Source organism: Podarcis pityusensis (assembly GCF_964106645.2).
Source record: "Podarcis pityusensis genome assembly, chromosome: 13".
Taxonomy (NCBI): domain Eukaryota; kingdom Metazoa; phylum Chordata; class Lepidosauria; order Squamata; family Lacertidae; genus Podarcis; species Podarcis pityusensis.
Genome location: NC_138038.1, coordinates 41,895,003 through 41,916,468, shown reverse-complemented (window position 1 = coordinate 41,916,468; position 21,466 = coordinate 41,895,003). Strand labels below are relative to the sequence as shown.

At 43.6% G+C, this 21,466-nt stretch overlaps 2 protein-coding genes across 6 annotated transcripts; both read right to left on the bottom strand.

Moving 5' to 3' along the window:
• Window positions 1-5,512: 5,512 nt before the first annotated feature.
• On the bottom strand, window positions 5,513-14,741 carry TTC5 (tetratricopeptide repeat domain 5). Its single transcript, XM_080978204.1, has 10 exons — window positions 13,501-14,741; window positions 12,533-12,665; window positions 11,937-12,148; window positions 11,577-11,727; window positions 11,377-11,468; window positions 8,701-8,757; window positions 8,260-8,406; window positions 7,934-8,148; window positions 7,218-7,365; window positions 5,513-6,450 (listed from the first exon to the last, which is right to left on the bottom strand). The coding sequence occupies exons 1-10, from the start codon at window positions 13,618-13,620 to the stop codon at window positions 6,331-6,333; spliced, it is 1,395 nt and encodes a 464-aa protein (XP_080834330.1). The 5' UTR covers window positions 13,621-14,741; the 3' UTR covers window positions 5,513-6,330.
• A 121-nt stretch (window positions 14,742-14,862) lies between these two features.
• CCNB1IP1 (cyclin B1 interacting protein 1) lies at window positions 14,863-19,987 on the bottom strand. 5 transcript variants are annotated; one of them, XM_080978235.1, is made up of 4 exons: window positions 19,861-19,987; window positions 17,506-17,876; window positions 16,399-16,729; window positions 14,863-15,751 (listed from the first exon to the last, which is right to left on the bottom strand). In XM_080978235.1, exons 2-4 carry the CDS (start codon window positions 17,800-17,802, stop codon window positions 15,558-15,560), a joined length of 822 nt encoding a protein of 273 aa, XP_080834361.1. In that variant the 5' UTR covers window positions 17,803-17,876; window positions 19,861-19,987; the 3' UTR covers window positions 14,863-15,557. The 5 variants fall into 5 exon arrangements, with proteins under 5 accessions (XP_080834361.1, XP_080834358.1, XP_080834359.1 ...); XM_080978232.1 differs by having other exon boundaries at window positions 19,183-19,969; XM_080978233.1 differs by having other exon boundaries at window positions 19,459-19,969.
• Between the last annotated feature and the right edge of the window lie 1,479 nt (window positions 19,988-21,466).

Below are 21,466 nucleotides of genomic sequence, written 5' to 3'. Positions count from 1 at the left end.
TCCACCTAAACATTAGGAAGAACTTCCTGACAGTAAGAGCTGTTCGACAGTGGAATTTGCTGCCAAGGAGTGTGGTGGAGTCTCCTTCTTTGGAGGTCTTTAAGCAGAGGCTTGACAACCATATGTCAGGAGTGCTCTGATGGTGTTTCCTGCTTGGCAGGGGGTTGGACTCGATGGCCCTTGTGGTCTCTTCCAACTCTATGATTCTATGATTCTATGAGGGGAAAGTGTTGATGAAATGCATATGCTAAGTAAAAATGTTATTATAAAATATTTAAAATGGGAAATAGATGGTACATTACTAGCAATGCACACTAAAATGCTAATGATTTTTCATGATGACATTTTTTCTTAAAAAATGTAATAAAATTGCAAACTGACAAAGAAACATGACAATCAGAACCTAATATTGGATAAATGAGACGCTCAAGAAACCATCCATCCCTAGCTGCAGGTGATGAATTTGAGATACTGGCTACATACAAACACCTTTGAAGCACATTGCTTCCCCCAACTGTAGTTCACTCCTCAAAGAACTACAGTTGCCAGCACCCTTAACAGCTCCCAGTTCCCAAACAACAGTTTCTTTGTTGGAACTCCCATGTGTCAATTGCGATTTAAATGTGTGGTGTGTACTCAACTGCTATATATTGTGGTGATATCTGTACAGTGCCGTATCCTATACATAATAATGTTCAGTACTGTATTATTTATCATTTCATCATAAACTGATTCATGATTTGCTTGCAATATAGGGGTGAGAGAGGCTTCCAACAATATGTAATATATAAACATATGTCAAGGTGGGAGTTGGCAAGCAGGTCAGCAATAACTCACAACGTGTCTGTGAAGCTAACTCTTCATTCAAAGAAACAAAAACAGTGAGCACAGCAGCTCTTCCCAGTAGGTCTTGCCCAAATGAGGCAGTTGTGAGGACTGAAGGTCCCCGCCTTCCCACGCTCTCTAAGTCTCCACCTTCTCTGGTTCCTTCCTGTGGGATGTAATCCATTGGTGCAGTCAAATGCAACATTCCTTATTTTCCTAGAGTGGGCACAGACAGGGGAACATCCTGTTCCACTGATTTAGAGCATCCTCCCCCTGCATGTGACCTGGGAGATGGGCATGGCTCTGGCTGACTCCATAAAAGAGCCAAGTCATGCAGCCATTTTCTCAGTCGCAGTCTAGTTTTTGTCTTTCTTTTGTCTTGCTGTTCTTCTGCTGCCACGCTGCTCTCCTGCAGCCATTTTGTTGTGTTAATGTAATTTTGCTGCCTGCTGGCTCTCAGCCAGCAGCACATGAGTTCAGTCTCCCTATGAGATGAACTCACCGTTTATTATGTAACCGCTAAGCAAAGCCTGCCTTTCAGGGATCATATCGTGAACTGAAATGTGCGTAAACTTTTTGTTACTTTGCTCAGAAACACTCTTGTGTCTTTGTTCTTTTGTTGTTTGTTTGTTGTTTAGTCGTGTCTGACTCTTCGTGACCCCATGGACCAGAGCACACCAAGCCCTCCTGTCTTCCACTGCCTCCCACACTTTGGTCAAACTCATGCTGGTAGCTTCGAGAACACTATCCAACCATCTTGTCCTCTGTTGTCCCCTTCTCCTTGTGCCCTCAATCTTTCCCAACATCAGGGTCTTTTCCAGGGAGTCTTCTCTTCTCATGAGGTGGCCAAAGTATTGGAGCCTCAGCTTCAGGATCTGCCCTACCAGTGAGCACTCAGGGCTGATTTCCTTCAGAATGGATAGGTTTGATCTTCTTGCAGTCCATGGGACTCTCAAGAGTTCTTTTAAGAGGGATTAAAGGGGACACCAGGAAATAAACTTAACTAAGAGATTCAAATGAATCTGCAAACTAGCTTCCAGCTATATTGAGGGGAATCTGCTCCGCTACATCATTTACTAGAGTGAGTGAAGGAAGGATAACACTTATTCAATATATCCTTTCCTACTATTCTTAACATTCCAACATTTCCCAGGCAACCTGAGTCTTCTTCACATTGTCTGCCTCTGCTCTGCCCTCTTCATGCCTCTTCAGGTTCTGTGAGACCAGAGGAGAGGGGAGTTTGTCCTATACACAGAACCTAGGAGATGCTTTCTAAATTGCATTTGTTCAAGAAAGCGGTCTCTCCTCAGCAGAGAGGGTCCTATAGCTGCTGAGCAAATAATGTCTCTGTGACTCATAATGTGGCCCTCTTTATGCTGGTGGCAAGAAAAATCAGGAAGAATGAATTGGATAAAATTTCAGTAAATTGTAAGGTAGATTAGGAGGTCTAAATAGAATTGCATGGCATGTAATCATGGAGGCGCCCCATTTGCAGTCTCACTTGCAAAATACCGTTCTGATGGCTTATGCAGAGGCTTTGTTTACATATGCATTCTTTTTTAAATTGTATTTCCGATTTTCAGTTTTACACATTTCAAGAATTTTACAATTGTTTTAACATTTCAAAACTTGACTTCCTTCCCCTTCTTTCTGTGGTTCCTTATATTTATTTTTAATATTTTCTGCATATCCAAAATTGCTCATTTATTCATCTACCTTAAATATATACTCTTAAAAAACTGCAGGTTATTACAGCAATCCCGCCAATGTTCTTAGCTGTTTGTAATTTGTTTGTAAATATTCCATAAACAATTTCCATTCTTTTATTAAAAAGTTTGTTATTTTGATTTCTTATTTTTCTGGTAAATTTTGCCATTTCTGTGTATTGCATTCTTCTTTTGTTGGGACTTCTTCTTCTTTCCTTTTTGGGGCAAATAACATTCCTGCCGCTGTAGTCACATACAAAAATAATTTCTATACAGTTTGGGTAGTTTACACATGCATTCCTTTGTTAAGTGTTTGTACAGTTTTGTTATGGCCTTTGGTTAGTACAATAAAAGCTTATTTTATTTACATTAAACTCATTCAGAGGTTTGAGCAGGTCCGTATCTCCTGGCCTAATGTACATAAAGAGATGAGTTGTAGAGCACTTTGTCCTAAAGAAAACAAAAAAAGACCACAAAAATCGCCAGCAATAATTCACTATCTGTCCCAAGCACTTATTTCAGTTCACTGCAGTGCTGAGGTATCTTTTCCCTCAGGCCATCACACTCTGTACTCATCCCAGAAGTAACAAGGATAAGGACCAAACGTATTGACTTGAATCTACCCTTTTCCTCACATTCTTCTAAGCAGCAACTGCACACATCACTCCAATTCCCAGTTTAGACAGCCATTTCCTCAGGAGGATTCAGCTCCAGAAGCTTCTGTCAGTTAGATCAAGGAAGAAAAACCATATTGGCCTAATTAACTGATGCCTGGATATGAACTTTTCTGGCAAGCTTTGTTGGGCTACCCTGCGGGAGCCAATCTAAAAGATGATCTGTAACTGCAACATTTAGCGGTGCCAAAGTAGAATGATTTTAATGGAGGAGTCGAGATGCAGTTCACCCACTCAATAGGTCACAGAAAAGTCACCTTGCTCTGTCGTCAGTTGAAGAGAGGGGATTGGTGGGGTGAGTTCTGCTCAAAGGAACTTTTTGAAATTGAGGAAAATATCAGTCACTTTTCCCAGCAGAGAACAGGTGATAGAAGCTAAATTTATCCTCTATGCATCAGTTTTGTTCTGCATGGGGAGGCAAGCTAGTATTTAGAGGGATGATTTTCACTAGTGAAATGGCACGGGGAGGGGGGGGAGTTAAACCTCTCCTCCACCAGGCATCATATGCCCAATTCAAATCTTCTTCTCTCCCCAACTGTTTTTAAAGGCTTTAAAAAGTGTAGTTTTGACCTTAGTGTAATGGGTTAAAAATGCTCTCCCTATATAATTTCTGTTAAATTGAGGCACATTTTTAAAATAAAACTTTGTGGAGACACTAGGGGGCGAAAGAACATAAAGGATGGGGGATACGGGAGAAAACTTGAGCATTAGTAACATGCAAAATATCTGCAGGTATTTTTTAAGTCTCATAGACGTACTCAGTTTTGCAAGCCACACCCAATCATGTAAGCCTGTAGTGAAACTCAGAAGTCTACATGCTGGACTGTGGTAATTATGGGATTAGTGCAGGTGATAGACTATAAGAGTGTTCCTTCAGCAATGCTCTCCAACCCGTTTGTTTTTTATAACAAGGAAGGTCAACATCTGTACTCTAGGACTACTCAATTCTCCACACAGCTGTTCAAGGGCTGAAGTGTATTTTACCTCCATTGAGATCACCCACCACAATAAAGCTGTCGCCATGTTAGGGCTTCCTACCTAAGGAGCCCATCGTAAATATGTACCTGCGCACAGGGCACATGTTAACACTGCTTGATTTTCTATGTTACATGAGTCAAAGAGAAAGATGTTAACATTTCATCATCATCATCTTTTATTTGTGTCCTGTCCTCCCCAGCCAAAACCAGGCTCAGGGCAGCTAACATCCAATATGTAACATTGGTATAAAATCGAACATTAATTAAATTACCTCCTAAAAACAAGTCAGGATCAAATTAAAATCTAATTAGATGGCTTTCCACAGGATTAGGGTTGGGAACAGTAAATGCTCACCAGGCCCAACTGTTTACGCTGTTCTTATATGAGCCTGTGAGAATGATGGGAGGCCTCTTTCATACTAGTTCTTATACAAAAAGAGAAGGGGAGTCAGGCTGAGCCCTGACCAAAGGCCTGGTGGAACAACGCCGTCTTGCAGGCCCTGCGGAAGGATGTCAAATCCAGGAGGGCCCTGATCTCTTGTGGCAATCTCCCCAATTTTTGCAACCCTTCTTTCCCTTCAGAATGGACATGTGGGCAAACCTTTGAACCATTCCTCAATCAAAATTTGGTAGGTCCATCAGGGACTAAATGGCACTCCTTCCAGGAAAGGTGGATCAGCAAGGCAACTTTTACCCATCCTTCTTCTATAGCAAGGAAAGCTGGCCATACTCCCATGAGGCAAGTCATCACTGCTCAGCCGTGGTGTCTCTCAGTCTACCCTAGACTGTGAACCTGAAGGAGCGTCTCCACCCCCATCATCCAGCCCAGAGACTGAGGTCTAGCTCTGGGGTCCTTCTTGCGGTTCCCTCATTGTGAGAAGTGAAGCTACATGGAAACAGGAAGGGCCTTCTCGGTAGTGGTGCCCACCCTGTGGAATGCCCTCCCATCAGATGTCAAGAAGATAAACAAGCATACAACCTTCTCTAGACAAGTATACAACCTTCTGTTGTATCTGAAGGCAGCCCTATATTGAAACACTTTTAATGTGTGATATTCTGTTGTGTTTTTGTATATTCTGTTGGAAGCCACCCAGAGTGGGCTGAGTCAACCTAGTCAGGTGGGTGGAACTCAAAAAATAAAATAATACTGAAAAATAAAATAAATACTGGAAGAATTTTTTTTATTTCAAAAAATAAAGTAACAACCACCATGCAGGGCTGCTATGAGGATAAAACTGGATCATGTGCTTTACCCTGCTTTGAGCCTTGCTAATCGAAATCTTTTTTAATCTTTGTTATGGGAACCAAACACAAGGCATTGCCCAAAAAGCAAAGAATGCAGGTTTTTATTGGTTAAAGTAGGGAACAGAAAGAGCAGAATATGTATAAAAATTACAAAGTCGAACTCAAAACATTGCTAAATAAATACGGATGTTATTATCTCCTGTATATATATACACACACACACACACACACAATAAAAGACAATGGGGGCTAGTGCTCAGCCAACTGGGATCTACGAAAGACAGAAGAGCTAAACAAGCTCAAATGCCCAAACTCAAGTGAAATGGAAGTTAAGATGAGAAACGGGCAACAGGGTCGCCCTCCCTAACAGTAGAGATGGGGCAGGCCTGGTGTTGGAAAAGTGGGAAGAGTCTAGGGAAAGACATGGGAGTGAGCTGAGCAGCCCTGCTGATTTTTCAGTCTGACTCATGAAGGCTAATTCTTATTACTGCAGAGGATCGAGGCTAGGCTGATGCATAGGGAAGTAGAACTAGAGGGAGCAAAACTAGGGCTAACCCTGGAGTCCTGCAATTCCCTCTCTTGTCTCTCACTCCTTCAACCTAGCGTCTTTGAATGTATGATAAAAACAAATCCAACCTTGCTGGGCCCTAGATAGCCAAGGTAGTGTCCTCCAGATGTTGTTGGACAACAACTCCCATCAGCCCCGGCTATCATAGCCAAGGAGGAGAAATGCTGGGAGCTATCGTTCAGCAACAGCTGGATGACACCGCCTTGGCTAACCCTGCCCCAGGCCTTTGATTTTCTAGATCCTCTGAGAGGTAGCAGGTTCTGCCTGAAGGCCAAGCACCACCAGGCAGGAGAGCAGTCCCCCCACTTGCCATCTCCTCCTCCTGCTCCCTCACTTCATTCACTTTGTGCCTGATACGCAATGGTGGCTGCAGCCTGGCTCTGGGATCCTTGCACTTTGCCATTCACCACTAGCAGGAGAGGCGTCTCCACCCGGATGCTAGAAAAAGTAAAACTCTGAAAAAGAGGAATGGAGAAAATGTTAGGGTGCGGAGGAAGGATTCAATCTAAGTAAGGCCTCCCTCCCTCCAAACCTTGCTGACTGTAACAGGGACTACAGGGACTATTTTCAGGCAAGATTTGCTTACATATTGGCAAATTCAGGCAGCGTAATCACAGCTGATGGAGAGAACCTTGCACAACAAAACCAATGTCTCCAAAAGACCTGACATTTTGCGATAAGGAAAGTGACAGGAAAATGCACTGGGACAGTGTTAACACTTGCTTAGGTGTAATGTCTAGCTTTCCTGCAAACAAATCAAAATGAACTACGCATTAAATAGCTGGCACTGTCTAATCTCCTCTACAGGCAAATCAGGACAAATGCTCAAATAAGCAGGTTATCTGAAAACACACACACACACACACAGAGAGAGAGAGATTTACACAACTTCCAACTGAAACAAAGTTTTAAAAGTGCCATTTTAAAAAAGACATGGAGGCTTCCTCTCCACTTGGAATCTTTCTCCCAGAATGACTGATCTGGGAATGGGTGGAGAAAAATACATAAGAACAAGGGGGTGCCAAGACAGACAAGATGACGCCAGTAAGCCTCGAATTGTTGCCTCTGCTTTAAACTGTATCCGTCACTTGTGCATTCAAGTAATTCTGTGCTGTCTCTTCCAACTACCTCTTTGGAGGCTCTGGTTGCATCACGAGCAACATGGAAACAGGTACATAATAGAATTTGAAAGGGCCAAAGAAAGAGCACAGACGGAACTCACCTTGCCTTGGTGCTGGATGTGATGATGCCGAAGGTGAGGCTCAGGGATGGCCACCGAGTCCCCAATCAAAACCCCCCAGCTTTGGGCCATGTTGTACACAGTGACAGCAAAACAAGGGCCCTCGGTGGAGTCAGTCAGGCCAAAAGTGCTGTTTGAGTAAAGAGAGGAAAGAACAAAATATGTTTAAAAAGAAGTATCAGTCAGGTTGCTGGATGGGTAGACAGGCAAGTGGAAAGATCAAGAGATGAGCAAGATGGATACTTGCCCACACAGCAGAGCCCAAGGAGCTGGTCATGGTTGATAAAGCTCAAGGACAGACTAAGCATCTTGTGTCATAGTCTCCAAGCTCAACAGAGAGTTCCCTGTTATCCCATCAAAGGTAGATTCTCCTTATTAGAACTGCCTTCCTCTACAGCAAGGATGGACAACCTCCAGCCAGTGAGCCAATCTCAGCTTGTGTGGTCGTTTTCCCCAAAACATGGCTACCACTCATAAGCCAACATCAGTTGTGATGTCAGCTGAGTTGGCAGGTGGGTGAGTGAATTTGGCCAGCAAGGCCAATCCTGATAAGGATCTGGCTCATAGAGCCAAAAGGTTTTCCACCCCTGCTCTAAAGAACCAACAACACATCAAGCTGAACACATTTCAGGTGGATATAGTCTGGGGGGGGGGGGACATAGGGAAAGATTCCAAGGCAGGATGTGGCAGAAACTCACAAGGGCACCTTTTCCTCTGTGGTCAGACTGAACAGCACCTTCCCCAGCACCACAACACCAGAGTTAACGCCAGACCTCAAGGTGCCCAGGGGGCGCTGTTCCAGTTGCACCTTCTGACCCGAGGGCCCTTGGTAGCGCCCATCCCCACACGGGCCCAGCTGGGAGGTACGCAGGCTTCCCAGCATGCTCTGCAGCTTCTTGCCTTTCACTTTTCCCTGCAAGGGAGAAAAGCAGCATGGTGAGTCACCTTTGCATTGTTGGACGATGCTACGTTTGCATGGGTCAGGCAGTGAAAGGACACCAAGTCTTGTTGCCGTTAATAATACCTTGTTTTCAAGGAGGCTGGTTAGCCGCTCCAGGAAATCTACAAGTTGCTGCTCCCGTTGGCGTGGTTCCGGGCAAGCTGGATCAAGGGCTGCTGCCTGTGCAAAGCCCTCCAGAGCTTCCATGTAGTTTTCTTCATACTTATATAGCTGCCCCCAAAAACAACAGAGCAGAAGGTGATAAGCTAGGGTCACGTGGAACTTACACTACTATAGAAATAGGAAACTGCAGGCACAGGTCAACTAAGTCAGAACAAGGGCAGAGATTGAAAATCGGCCCCTTGATGACTGCTTAGATGGTAGCCTTAAGATATATTTCACTTGGAATTGCCAGCCCCCCATCCTCTAACCAGACCCACACTTTTCAGAGTTCTCTGCGATAGGTCAAGCACAAGCCAGCCAAACCTATCTTGCCCCATGACTTTTCCCATCCTTTCTGCTCACCGTGGCTCGATTAAGATGTAGATCTGGATTACAAGATGCCGTGGGATCCACCTTCTCCTACAGAAAGAAGACCAAGAGGAAGGCATGAGCATCCACCATCACTTCCTCTGTGAGGACACTCTCCCCCTGCTCCCCAAGCACTTTCCTCCACAGTCATTTTTGCTTTTACCAGCTGCAGACCAAAATCCCCATCCACCCACCATCTAAAGGTGCATATTTATAAATGGCCCAATGGCAAATCATCACAAACCACACCTTTAGCTACCTCATTTTCTTTCCCCTTCATTGGTCCAGCTCACAAAATCCACGGAACAGTTACATAAGTAACCAATCCTGACATGTGTTGTTCCAGGTATTTATATGCTCACAGGATTACTCTGGAAAGTTATTGCATGAGTACCAAATTTTGTTTCTAGGCTGCCCCTAACTATCCCTATTGGGCAACTTTAGCCTTCATTTTGATCTCTTGCACTTTTCCACTATGTTGGTGGGTCCAGCTGGGGACAGCAGCTGAGCTGAGCAAGAACCACTTTACAGATATGCCACAAAGTCACGATTTAGAAAACCAGGCATTCTTCTACACCAACTACTGTCTGCCTCTATTCTATTCAAAGCAGGGGAGCACAAAATTATGCACCGTGATCTGAATGTGGATAGAGGTTTTTCTCTCTCACACACACAGTACTAGAACCCAGGGTCACTCAGTGATGAGGAATATTGGCAGATTCAGGACAGACAAAATAACTTCTTCACAGACTGCATAGTTAAACTCACTATTATAATATGTAGTGGTGGGCACCAATTTAGCTTTAAAACAGGATTATAAGAATTCATGGAGAATACAGATCTCAGGGGGTACTAGTCATGATGGTTATATATTAAGATTCAGAGGCTGATGTCAGAATACCAGTTGCTAGGCTTCACGAGCACAATTGCGCTCATGCCCTGCTTATGAGCTTTCCGTGGGCATAACTGGCCACAATGAGAACAAAATGCTGAACCCAATAGGCCTTTGGTATGACCCAGCCTTTGGGCTCTTATCTCCAAATAACGTCTTTTGTCAGATGCTAAAAAATAACAGGAGGTGAATATCCTCATCATCCTCGGTATGAGAACTTCCCAAGAGCATGGCAAACTTATGCTAGTGAAGACTGCAACATCTTTATTTTATTTTGCAAAATGCATTAATTGCTTTACATTAGAAATATCAAAGCAATTTATGAAACAGGAGGGACCTTTAAAAACAACATGTGTATCTCATTTTTGCCTTACAGCAAGTTGGTTAGGTAGACTAGATTGAGGTTAGGCGTGTATATGCAGCAAAAGGAAGTGGCAGAATGCCGAAATGCCACCTCAACCTGCAGACAGGAGGTGCCCTTTCAGTATCTTTGCCTGTGTAGACAGACAGTATGCTGTAGTGGTTAGACTTGACATGGGCCAACAGTGTGACGCGGCAGCTAAAAAAGCCAATGCAATTCTGGGCCTCATCAATAGGAGTATAGCATCTAGATCAAGGGAAGTAATAGTGCCACTGTATTCTGCTCTGGTCAGACCTCACCTGGAGTACTGTGTCCAGTTCTGGGCACCACAGTTCAAGAAGGACACTGACAAACTGGAACGTGTCCAGAGGAGGGCAACCAAAATGGTCAAAGGCCTGGAAACGATGCCTTATGAGGAACGGCTAAGGGAGCTGGGCATGTTTAGCCTGGAGAAGAGGAGGTTAAGGGGTGATATGATAGCCATGTTCAAATATATAAAAGGATGTCACATAGAGGAGGGAGAAAGGTTGTTTTCTGCTGCTCCAGAGAAGCGGACACGGAGCAATGGATCCAAACTACAAGAAAGAAGATTCCACCTAAACATTAGGAAGAACTTCCTGACAGTAAGAGCTGTTCGACAGTGGAATTTCCTGCCAAGGAGTGTGGTGGAGTCTCCTTCTTTGGAGGTCTTTAAGCAGAGGCTTGACAACCATATGTCAGGAGTGCTCTGATGGTGTTTCCTGCTTGGCAGGGGGTTGGACTCGATGGCCCTTGTGGTCTCTTCCAACTCTATGATTCTATGAGTGTTGCACTAGGACGGAGGAGACCAAGGTTCATATCCCCACTCAGCCATGAAGTTCTCTGGGTGACTTTGGGCCAGAAACTATCTAACCTACTTCGCATGACTGTTGTGAGGATAAAATGGGAAGTTGGGTGGGTGTGGGAAAGAGAACCGTGTATACTGCCTTGAGCTTCTAGGAAGAAAAGTGGGTATCAATCTAAAAAATAAATTAAAACAGTTACATAACTAGCATTCCATGAAAAGATTATAGCCAAGATTATAGCTCCAGCTGTGCAAGTTTCTCACTTGGAGAGAGGGTTTGCTATTTATTTTATTTGTGTGGTTTTACTTAGAAGAACATTAGAAAATGCATCTCCCTGCATACAGTCAGAAGTGACTTAGCCTGTTCCACCCCTTTAGAGTGCAACTTGCTCAGGTAACCCAGTAAGCTTTGCAGGCAAGGAAGGATTTGAAACTGGGTCTCCCTGCTTCCATTGCCAGCCCTCTAATCTGCCACCTAGAACTAGCCATTTCCACCTCAGCTCCTGGCAGTGTAGAAGAGGCTTAACCTGGGCCCCCAACCCCCTCCTCCCCACCATACCACAGGCTTCCTCTAGAGTCCCCTCCAGCACCTACTGCTTGGGCATAGGCACTCAGCGCCTGCTGGGAGATCTTGGGGTTCTGCCCTGAATTGAAGAACAAGGAGAGGTAGGCATTGCCCAGAACATCTGTGGAATACAGAGAGCATAATTAGCAAGTTGCACAGCCGGTTCCCTTCCTTGCTCTATCCCATCCCACCTCAGGACCACCTGAAAAGGGGCGCATGACAGACTCACACCAGGAGCGGCCATCGCGCACATCCATCTGCACCGCCAGCTTGGCCTGCCGCACGCTGTCCATCACATTGTGTGCATGCTCATCAGCAGAGTTTGTGCGCAGCTGCCTCAGCACCATAGAGAGATTCCGCAGGGAGGCCTTGTTCTTGCACTGAAGAGAAAAGGGGCAGGAGAAAGACAAGGCTTCTGCAATTAGCAAGAATTAAAATCCTACCTAGTGAAATGCAAAATATGACTCTCACTTCCCCAAAGTATTCCTTGAGGTATGTCCTTTGGCTTAATAGTCCTGGCTTGAAGTGCCAAGCAGCTCTCCAAACTAGAATCACCGCCTGCCCAAGGGAGGACTGAGGGGGGACTTACATGGCTAAGCGCTCCAGAGAAGCAGGTGTGGGCAGCAGAGACATCACCCTTTTTCCAGTAAACTTCCCCTAACTGATTCCAGGCTTCTACCAGTTCTGGGTCCAGCTTGACAGCTTTGGAGAGCAGCTCTTCAGCCTGGGCATTATAATCTGGGGACACATTCAAGGCTTTCCCCTTCAGCATCAGTGTGTGAGCTCGACCCTTAGACAGGCCTAGCAGAGGATGGGAGAAAAAGAGATGCCGTAAGTGAACTGCAAGTCCATGAAATCCACACTGTGCTAGAAATTCAGTCACCGAGCTCATCCAAAAGAAATAATAATAATAATTTTATTATTTGTACCCTGCCCATCTGGCTGGGTTTCCCCAGCCATTCTGGACAGCTCACAGTAGAATATTAAAAACACGGCAAGATATCAAACATTACAAACTTCCCTAAACAGGATCATACATAACCACCCTAATGCCACCAGAAGCACAAATAATCAGGAATGCACAATAAAAAGGACACCTGCAGAGCCTCACAGCATATGAGGAAGGAGGAGGAGGAATGGTATACAAGTTGGAGAAAGGAGAATGCTGGTTCTGTTGAGATTTACCTTCTAATGCTTCCATTTTCTGAAGAGTCTTCTCCATCTCTTCCTGTACATCCTGCTGCTTTTTCCCAGCATCTTCCACCTTGTGGCTCTCAAAATAATGGTCTCGGAAATGATATAGCTGGTCAACCAGTTCCTATCAGGAAATCGCCAAACAGGGAACGTTACCATCAAACCAGAGCAACAACGTCTTGCCGATACACAGAATGCACCGCAAACAGAAGCTAAACACACACTTGTCTATCACTACCTTGACATTTGATGGTGGTTAACGGATGCCAAAGGAAGCATGTATGGGAAATTTGTGCAAAATGAGGTGTCTTTAGTTTTCCATTCAATATTGTTCGTTTCCAGGTTCCAGCAGTCTAGAGTTGCTCAGGCACGAGCCAAAAAACCCCCCAACTTTTAAAGACATGGCTGAGCACTCCACACCCTTGATTTCAATAACTAAGCTCTGAAAGTGATAAGAAAAGGGGTTGAAATAAATGACCCTCAGGGAATTGGACTAGATGCCCCCCCCCCGCCAACGTGCTACGAGTCCTGGTCCTCAGTGGCTTGAGGGGCGAGCAAAACCGAAGTACAAAGAAGAACGGGCAGAATCCTATGCAGTCAAAAGAAGGGGCAGGTTGCACCCCCTTCTCTGCATGGTTTCCACATCCACATTCCTCCACTCCCCCTCTCGCTACATCTCCTCCCTCATCGCTTGAAGTATTGTAATGGGGGGGGGGGATTCCTGCTGGAGAAGCATATTCGGCAGCATATTCCCAGTAAAATGAGATCCGGGTGCATCCTGACACAGTTAAAACACCTGCACGGAGCAGGATGGAACTCCTGGCTGCTGCTTCCATGTTTTGCCAACTCTGGTGGGGGGGCGAGGAAACTGTTCGGATAATATACTGACTTTAGCAGAGGTCAGAGGAAGAAGAAAAACGGTAGGCTTATGACACGGCGAGATGTTTTGCTCGCCCTACCTGCAAACCTTGCCGAGCTTGGGGGTTTTCTTCTTCTTCCTCAGCCATGATCGCTCGAGACTCTCCTCCGTTTCCTGTTACTCTCTTTGCTTGCAACCACGAAGGCTCCTGCAGAGACATCTAAAGGACTGGAGGCCAAACTGCAAGCCACAAAGAGAGGAATCGACCATTCTTCCTGGAAGCAGTAGGAATCATCCTGGCCGTGTTTAAATAAATGTTTTGCATTACACCTGCGTGACAGAGATGTACCTTCTTTTCTTATGCTGTTTCATAGCGATGGTGTTTTGAAAGATAACAGCCGTTCCTTATATTCGTTAAAATAAAATAAAAACAGCTTGTTCCCTGCCCAATGGAAAATATTCTGTACGTGCTCTGAGACACTGTTTCTGAAAGACGAAGCTGCAGCTATTCAAAAGGAAGCTTGTCATATTTTTCCTTGTGTATTTTCAGCTGTATCTTATGTGAATTGCTTACAGGTTTCTGCGATACAAATGCCATGAAATTACATACTGTATTTACATTTCATATTAAAATGTTTTCACTAGCAAGACAGAATCCAGTCCTTTGCATAGGTGGGCATGCTTAAACCCATTAACTTCAATGGTTTTGTGCAAAAATCATGAAACAGGTTGTGTCTGGGTGCTCAGTGAAATTTTATTTTTATTTTGTATTCCTCCTCTGCTTTCTTTCCCAAGAAATGGATGTTTGTAATTATGGTAATACAGACTAGTTACCCTTTATGCATCTTAATCACTCCATTCTATATATGGTGAGGGTGATATCAGAAGTGTGAATACAAAATCAAATGGTGATTAATCCAGGTAAAATGCATAGAATCAAAGGGGCTGGAAGGATCCAATTATCTGATTTGCAGAGCAATACAAACTCATCTGAAGTCTAGTAAATGCCTAAAATTTTAAAACAGGCTTCCTTAACCTCGGCCCTCCAGATGTTTTTGACCTACAACTCCCTTGATCCCTAGCTAGGCAGGCCCAGTAGTCAGGGATGATGGAAATTGTAGTTTCAAAACATCTGGAGGCCCGAGGTTGAGGAAGCATGTTTTAAAATGACTAACTTTAAAAAGCTATTCGAACTTAGGTTGTATCCAATGCTAGTCCTACTCAGAGTACATCCATTTGAATTAATGAACCTGTTAGTCATGTCTATTCTACTCTAAGTAGGACTAGCATTGGCTACAACCCTAAGTTCTAACAGCAAAAACTGCTCATAGTGGTATGTACCAACAAAAAGTGTGTGCACACTAATCAGAGGCAAACACACCAGGCATATTAGATTTTTCCTCCCCACCCCACAAAAAACCTCAACCCCACCTGTTTCAATAAGCAGTGAACAAATTAAACACAGGCTTGCAAACATGTTTATGCACGTAATTGGAGAAAAAAGTACCATTACATTACAACACAAATGTGGCAGTTCAAAGCAAGAATCGGGAGGAAAGATCACATAACACATTAGTTGCAACAAGATAGTAATTAAACAATTAGGCCGTAATCCTGTACATCTGTACCCAGACACCACAGAGTTCAATAGACCTTATTACCAGGTAAGTATATGTAAGATTGCAGCCTTGGTGCCAGAAAAAAATGACATGGTGAAGCAAGCTTTCACATTTCACTTTAAGGAATCATAATTTGTGTGAGAGCCAGAGTCATAATTGTATGTTGCAGGGCAGGAATTAATCTTGCTGAGTAATGGAACAATGACAGCATATATGCAACAATATCTAGAGGTGCGGGTGGCTATAGTAACCATTAGCAACAACTGGAACACTCTGCTGAGAGAAAGAAAGAGGCTTAGAAAGGAATTGGTTTTAACTGGAGCATTTACTCCTTTAGTCCTCACTGCAGGCTCTCTTCCTTTAAAATTTGCTACTTCTGAGATTTCAGGAAATTTAACGCACATTAGACTTCACTGAGATCTGGCCTGTGGGTTCTTTTAAAAGCCTCAAGTCTGCAACGAGCATTTCAGTCCAACAAGCATTTCATGCCTAACCTGGATATTCAAAAAGGCCTAAACTTGTCAACGTAAGTTACAATTTATATTCTCTTAATTTTATATGCCTTGTTGCCTCCTGCTTGCTGTTCCAAACCATTGCCAGGAGAGGTAAAGAAGCTGTTGCCAGACTGGCCCAGTGGTGGAGAGGCAGCAAAGAAGGGTTTGAAATGGAAGTCCCCATCACCACGCCAGCCCTGGATAGGTGTTGCATTCTCAGAGAACCTGGCAGCATTACCTAGAACATGTGAACAAGAGATATTGTATTAGGGGGATTTAATCTATAAGTAAGCCAATATTAGCCACAGTAGTATGTTAACACAAAGAATACTCAATATATGCCTACAGTTTTACTAGAGTAGAGTAGAGTAGACTGATGGATTGATTGTTAAGCCTCTCTGGGAATTGTAGCTCTGTGAGGGAAATTTAGGAATCTCCTTTTGACTCCTTACAAACTACCATTCCCAGAAATTGAGGCAGGAGGCTATGGCAGTTTAAAGTGGCAAGATCCTGCTTTAAATGTATAGTGTAGATAAGGAAATGATTAGGGCATATTCAGTGAGGTGTGGCACTCAAGAGAATTAACCACAAAAATTGGGCAAAGTTCCATTTGCTTTGCTAGGAGAGACAGAAGAAATGAGTTGGTAACATCATCACCATTGTCATCATAATTTATTATTTATATGCTGCCCATCTGACTGGGTTGCCCCAGCCACTCTAAGCGGCTCCATGTGTCTGGGGGCAAAACTATACTTTTCTAATATACATAGGATTTCCCCATCATGCCTATGTTTCTCTCATATTGCTCTTTGTGGGAAGAAAGTTAATTGCACTGAGTATGCTAGTACAAGTTTAACTACCCAACTGAAAGGCCCCTGTCCTTACCCAAAGAGAAACCAAATACAGGCTGGGGCATCATAGGAGGCTCTTGGCCTGCCTCCTGGTTGGCCACAGCAATGTTGCGCAAGCGTAGGCTGTCATAGAGGCCCTGCAGTTTCTGGTACTGCCGATTGCGCTCCATGAGTTTCTCTGAGAGCTCAGTGAATTTCTTTTTGTATTCTTCCAGTACTTTCTTTAGGGAGGAGACCTCACTCTTCATGGAAGTCAGCTCCACATCTTTGCTCTGGAGTTGCTGGGTGTAGACTTTCTCCATCTGCTTCAGGTGACCCTCTGCCTTGCTGTAGGTATATTCTTGGTATAAGCGCTCCTGATGAACCTGCAAGGATAGAAGATAGAGTAAGCAGGAGCATAAGAGCCACTGTGATGTCAGGGCTGAGCAATATGTGCTCGATGTATTCCCCCCTCCCTTGATTCTTTTATTCTTCCTCATTATTTTTCTTCCTTTCTCTTTCAGCTGAAATCTCTAGCAGAAGTTGAGCAGATTGGAGGCTGGAGTAGTAGTACAGTCAAATCTCAGTTGTCAAACGTAATCCATTTTGGAAGACAGTTCAACTTCTGAAATGTTAGACAACTGAAAACTGAAGCGGAAGCCTCAATAAAATAAGAAAACTCAAAATGGAAGTCACGTAACACGTTCGGCTTCCAAAAACCGGAGCAGTTACTTCTGAGTTTTAGGCGTTCGGGAGCCAAAACATTCCAAAACGGAGGCGTTCAGGGACCAAGGTTTGACTGTAGCAGTAGTAAATTTAATGTCTATACCTCCCTTCATCTAAGGATCACAGGGTGGTTTACACAACACAAACATGCATAACATAGTAACAAAACAAAGCAAAACAACAAAAGAAAAGAAAAGAAAAGAAAAGAAAAGAAAAGAAAAGAAAAGAAAAGAAAAGAAAAGAAAAGAAAAGAAATAACCCCCAACACACAGAGTTTAAAAGGCCATAAATTGTTTAATTAGCCAAAGGTAGTTTCTTAACTATTTTATGTCTGGTTTTTCTGTTACAAATCCACCCCAATCTGCATCTCCTCTTGATAGTGAAAAGATAGAGTACAGCTAAATTTTCAAAACCTTAAAATTCCATTGGTGTTTACCTGGTATGTCCAGAAAGCCAGAGCCCTGGAACTGATGTCCAGAATAATCTCTGGTCGCAGTCCAGATAGGACCATGGCTTTGTATTCCTCAGAAGGACTGAGTTCTGTTCGAACAATATCCAGTTTACCAGAAAGAGCACTGGTGCAAGCAGGGCAGACTGCAGGCGAGCGGCTAAATTCCCCACTGCCATGTTGGTCACAGAAAATATGTGAGCAGGCTGTGACCCATGCGTAGCCTGAAAGTTTGACTCGGCATTTGCGGTAATTGCAAAGAAGCATATCCTCACAGACTGACATGTTTGATGGAGCCAGTGCAAAAGTTTTACAAGTACTTTTTATGCGATGGAAAGGTAGCGCTCACCATACCACACCTATAAAATGAAATAAGTATTAATGCTAGGATTTTCAAATTGCTTATAGGCTATGGCTGCCTGGCGGAGAACTGGACTTAAGATCATTATATGTTCATTTAGCAGATCTGCAATTCAGATTACCTAAAAGATTGCCTCCTCATATTACAATATATGTCTACCTGAACCTTAAGATAGTCTTCTCAGGCCCTGCTCCTGGATCCCCTAATTGAAGTCAGTTGGATGGATTCCAAGGACAGGATCTATTCAGTGGTGACACCTCAGCTACAGAATAGCCTCCTCAAAAGATGTCTGGTGCCTTTTTCAGCACCACATTAAGACATTTTTTATTGACTCAGGCTTTACTATTGCATTTTGAATCCATGCAGTAGCTCACCCCCAGCCACCTGAATTCAGTGGCATATTGCCCACAGCTATCATGGCCTTTGTCAATAAATTTGTCCAGTGTCTAAGCTCATCTAAACAAGTGACCATTGCCACATCTAAATCAATAAATAAAAATCATGTGACAGCAAATTCCATAAATTATGTGCTGGGTACTGAAGCATGTCTTCCAGACTTGGTTGTAGGAGATCATTTTTATAGTACTAGTTCTGTCATGGACTTTAGGGAGGATGCTAGGCAAGTCATTTTCTCTGCCTCAGTAAGATCCCTATCTGTAACATGGCATTTATTTTGTCCTGTTTCACAGGATTGTTACAACAATGAAAGCAGTAAGACTGTAAAGTATGTTGCAACTTTGACATACTGTACAAAAAACAATCCGTAGTACTTTCTTTACTGTCAGTGAGTTCTAAAGGGGGAATATATTGTCAATTTGGGGGGGGGGGGTGGAATCACAAAAGGAGTTGTATCTGTTATTCAGACTTGGAATAATCTCAGTGAAACTAATGGATCAAGGGTTGTATCTGTCGAGTTCCACTCATGCAATAGGACTTCCCCTTCCTCTCATGCACCCCCAAAATCTCCATAGATCCTCCGAGACGGGCTTTAAGGGTGCACAGGGGGCTGCTGAGGAGATGGAAGTTTTGTTGCACAAATAGAACAACAATGTTGAATACAACCAGTGCTTTCGTTTCATTGGGTTACTCAAAGGTACGCAGTACCGGCACTTCCTTTTAGCCTCTTTGGTTAAAAAGTGTGACACTTAATGTAACAACTTCATGGCGAGTACAGGCACCAATTTTCTAGGGGGGAAAGCACTGGATACAACCCATACTAAGTTCCATTAATTTCAGTGGGCCTACTCTGAGTAGATACAGCCCAAGGAGTGCAAAACAGCCAAGAGACCAATCATCCAGTTCACCTTTTAAAGCATATTCAAAACACACTGTCCCTTCCAACTCTGCAATTCTGTTGTTCTTCTCCTTGAAGAATTCTAGGCACTGTGCTTTTCCCTACAGTTGCACTTTCCAACAAATAACAGTGCCCAGAATTCTTTGAAGGAAAGGATGCTCTTCACCCTCCACACCCCATGCCCATCCACAGAGGATTTTTTAATAATATTTATATACTTTAAAAACACACACACATTAAGCCCACTTTTTATTCGCAACACATCAGTTCAATACTAAAACACTACCCATTGTTCTTTTTTCTTATAGTGGGAGGCAAGTCACAGAAATTTAACAGACTTTAAATTTCCCTTCAAGGAGCATAAAATCCTGCTGGATCAGACCAAGCAGCCCCGTCTAGTCCAGCATCCTTTTTCTCACAGCAGCCGACCAGAAAATGCCTTTGGGAAGCCCATCGACTAGATAAGATTAACCAGATGTACTTCAGCCTCCCACACAGCTGTCACGGTGTGAACAAAAAGTGGCACTCTTGAGTAAACAATAAAAGTTCAGCGAGTAGCTATTTTTGGCGGGGGGGGCGGGGTGTAAAAACAAACAAAACCCTGTTGTTTTAAAAGAAAGTAAGCCCGGAAGTTGATGCTTTTGTGACGTAATATATTGAACTCTTTCGAACGAGGTATTTTACTGACATGAGTGCGCAGGCTTGTGAGGCAATTATTTACAAATGGGAGTCAGAAAGATGGGCGATGGGGGAGGGGGAATAGGCAGCGAAGAAAAGGCGGGAAAATATGTAGAACGCCGAGGTTGGATAAGAAGATGCTCACGCGCCGCCTCTTTATTGGTCCCCCGCCCCCCGCGTCTCCAACGGCCGGAGCTCGCGCTGCTCTTCAAACCTACTTTTAATTCCAGCTCTTTTTGCCAACGCTTTCCCTGAGGCGCTAAAGAAGGCGAGGGGCGGGAGAGGGGGGGGGAGTGGATAGGAATGCGAATCGCCAGGGCCTTATCGCTGGCGGAAAGAAAAGCGAGTTAAGCACAGAACTGTCGTGTTTGTGTTTTTAAGCTGGACTTCTCCACGTCCCCGTCACAAAAATTAAAATGCCCCTCACGTGCCAGTCAGTGAATCATAAAAGTTGCAAGCCGGAGTTCTGCAAACAACCAAAAAATGGTTGGATTGCGCGCGCGCGCGCGCGCGCACACACACACACACACACACAGCCCTCACGCACGCTCCCCACCCCTATGAATCCCAGCTTAGTGTGGTTGCTCCATTTCTGCTTTATATACAGTACTAAGAATAACTAGGCAGTGAAGAGTGTTTTAAGTCATTGCGTCTCTCGCACCCATGCAGTACTTAATCCATTTAAGGCAACTTCAAGCGCAAAAACCATTGTCTGGAATGGACAGTAAAATAACTTTATTAGTCAGACAAAAACAAATCACCAGTGCAAGTTTTCAAAGTCCATCAGAATTGTTCCCGAGCCTAGTATGTATTTTTATGTAACACAATAGAAGCTACATCCAACAAATAAGTTTGAAGTTTCCTGTCCCCACATCAGCCCTTTTCAAAGTGAACTCTGTATTCACAACATCTCTTTGCACCTCCCAGTTCTAGTACTGTACCGAAAATCACCATTTGCAAGTCACAAAAAAAGTGTTATGGGCTGTAAAGGTATCGTGTATATACACAGCCTAATTTTGATGCTTTTATTCCAGGCAAAGCTATGTACCCTTTTGCTATAGCTTTAGCCCAAGGCTGGTAATATTCAGAAGACTGGATTCTTGTGTCTGTTTCAGTATGCGTGAAGCCTCCTAATTGCAGTACCAAATGGCTGAAAACTTATAAAAATTTACAACTCTTCACGGTGGAATATTTGTGGTTTGGACTTTTAACAAATCATGGACCCTTTCAGTTTTTAAAAGGCTTATTTTAGATATGCAGGTGACATTGCTCCCATCCAAATAAAACTGAAAAATTACACTGCATTTCAGCTCACCGAGCACAAGCGATGTTCGTATTTTCACCAACCCAATAACACTAGGTAAATACGCTGTGTGCTGCAATTCCAACTTGTTTCCTTGGTTCTCTCAGGAACATTATTCCAGCAGCACACTTAAAATTTAACCTGACTCCATTTAGACGAATCCTATCCTATCCTGCTACAAACCTGTATAGCCGTCCTCTCCCCTCTCATGGCTTTTAAGGTTTGTGTCTCAACTAAAGGGTAGACTATTTTAACTAGCCACTTGATATGTTGTATCTCTAATAGACTTGGTTAATTTGAATATTGAAAAGAT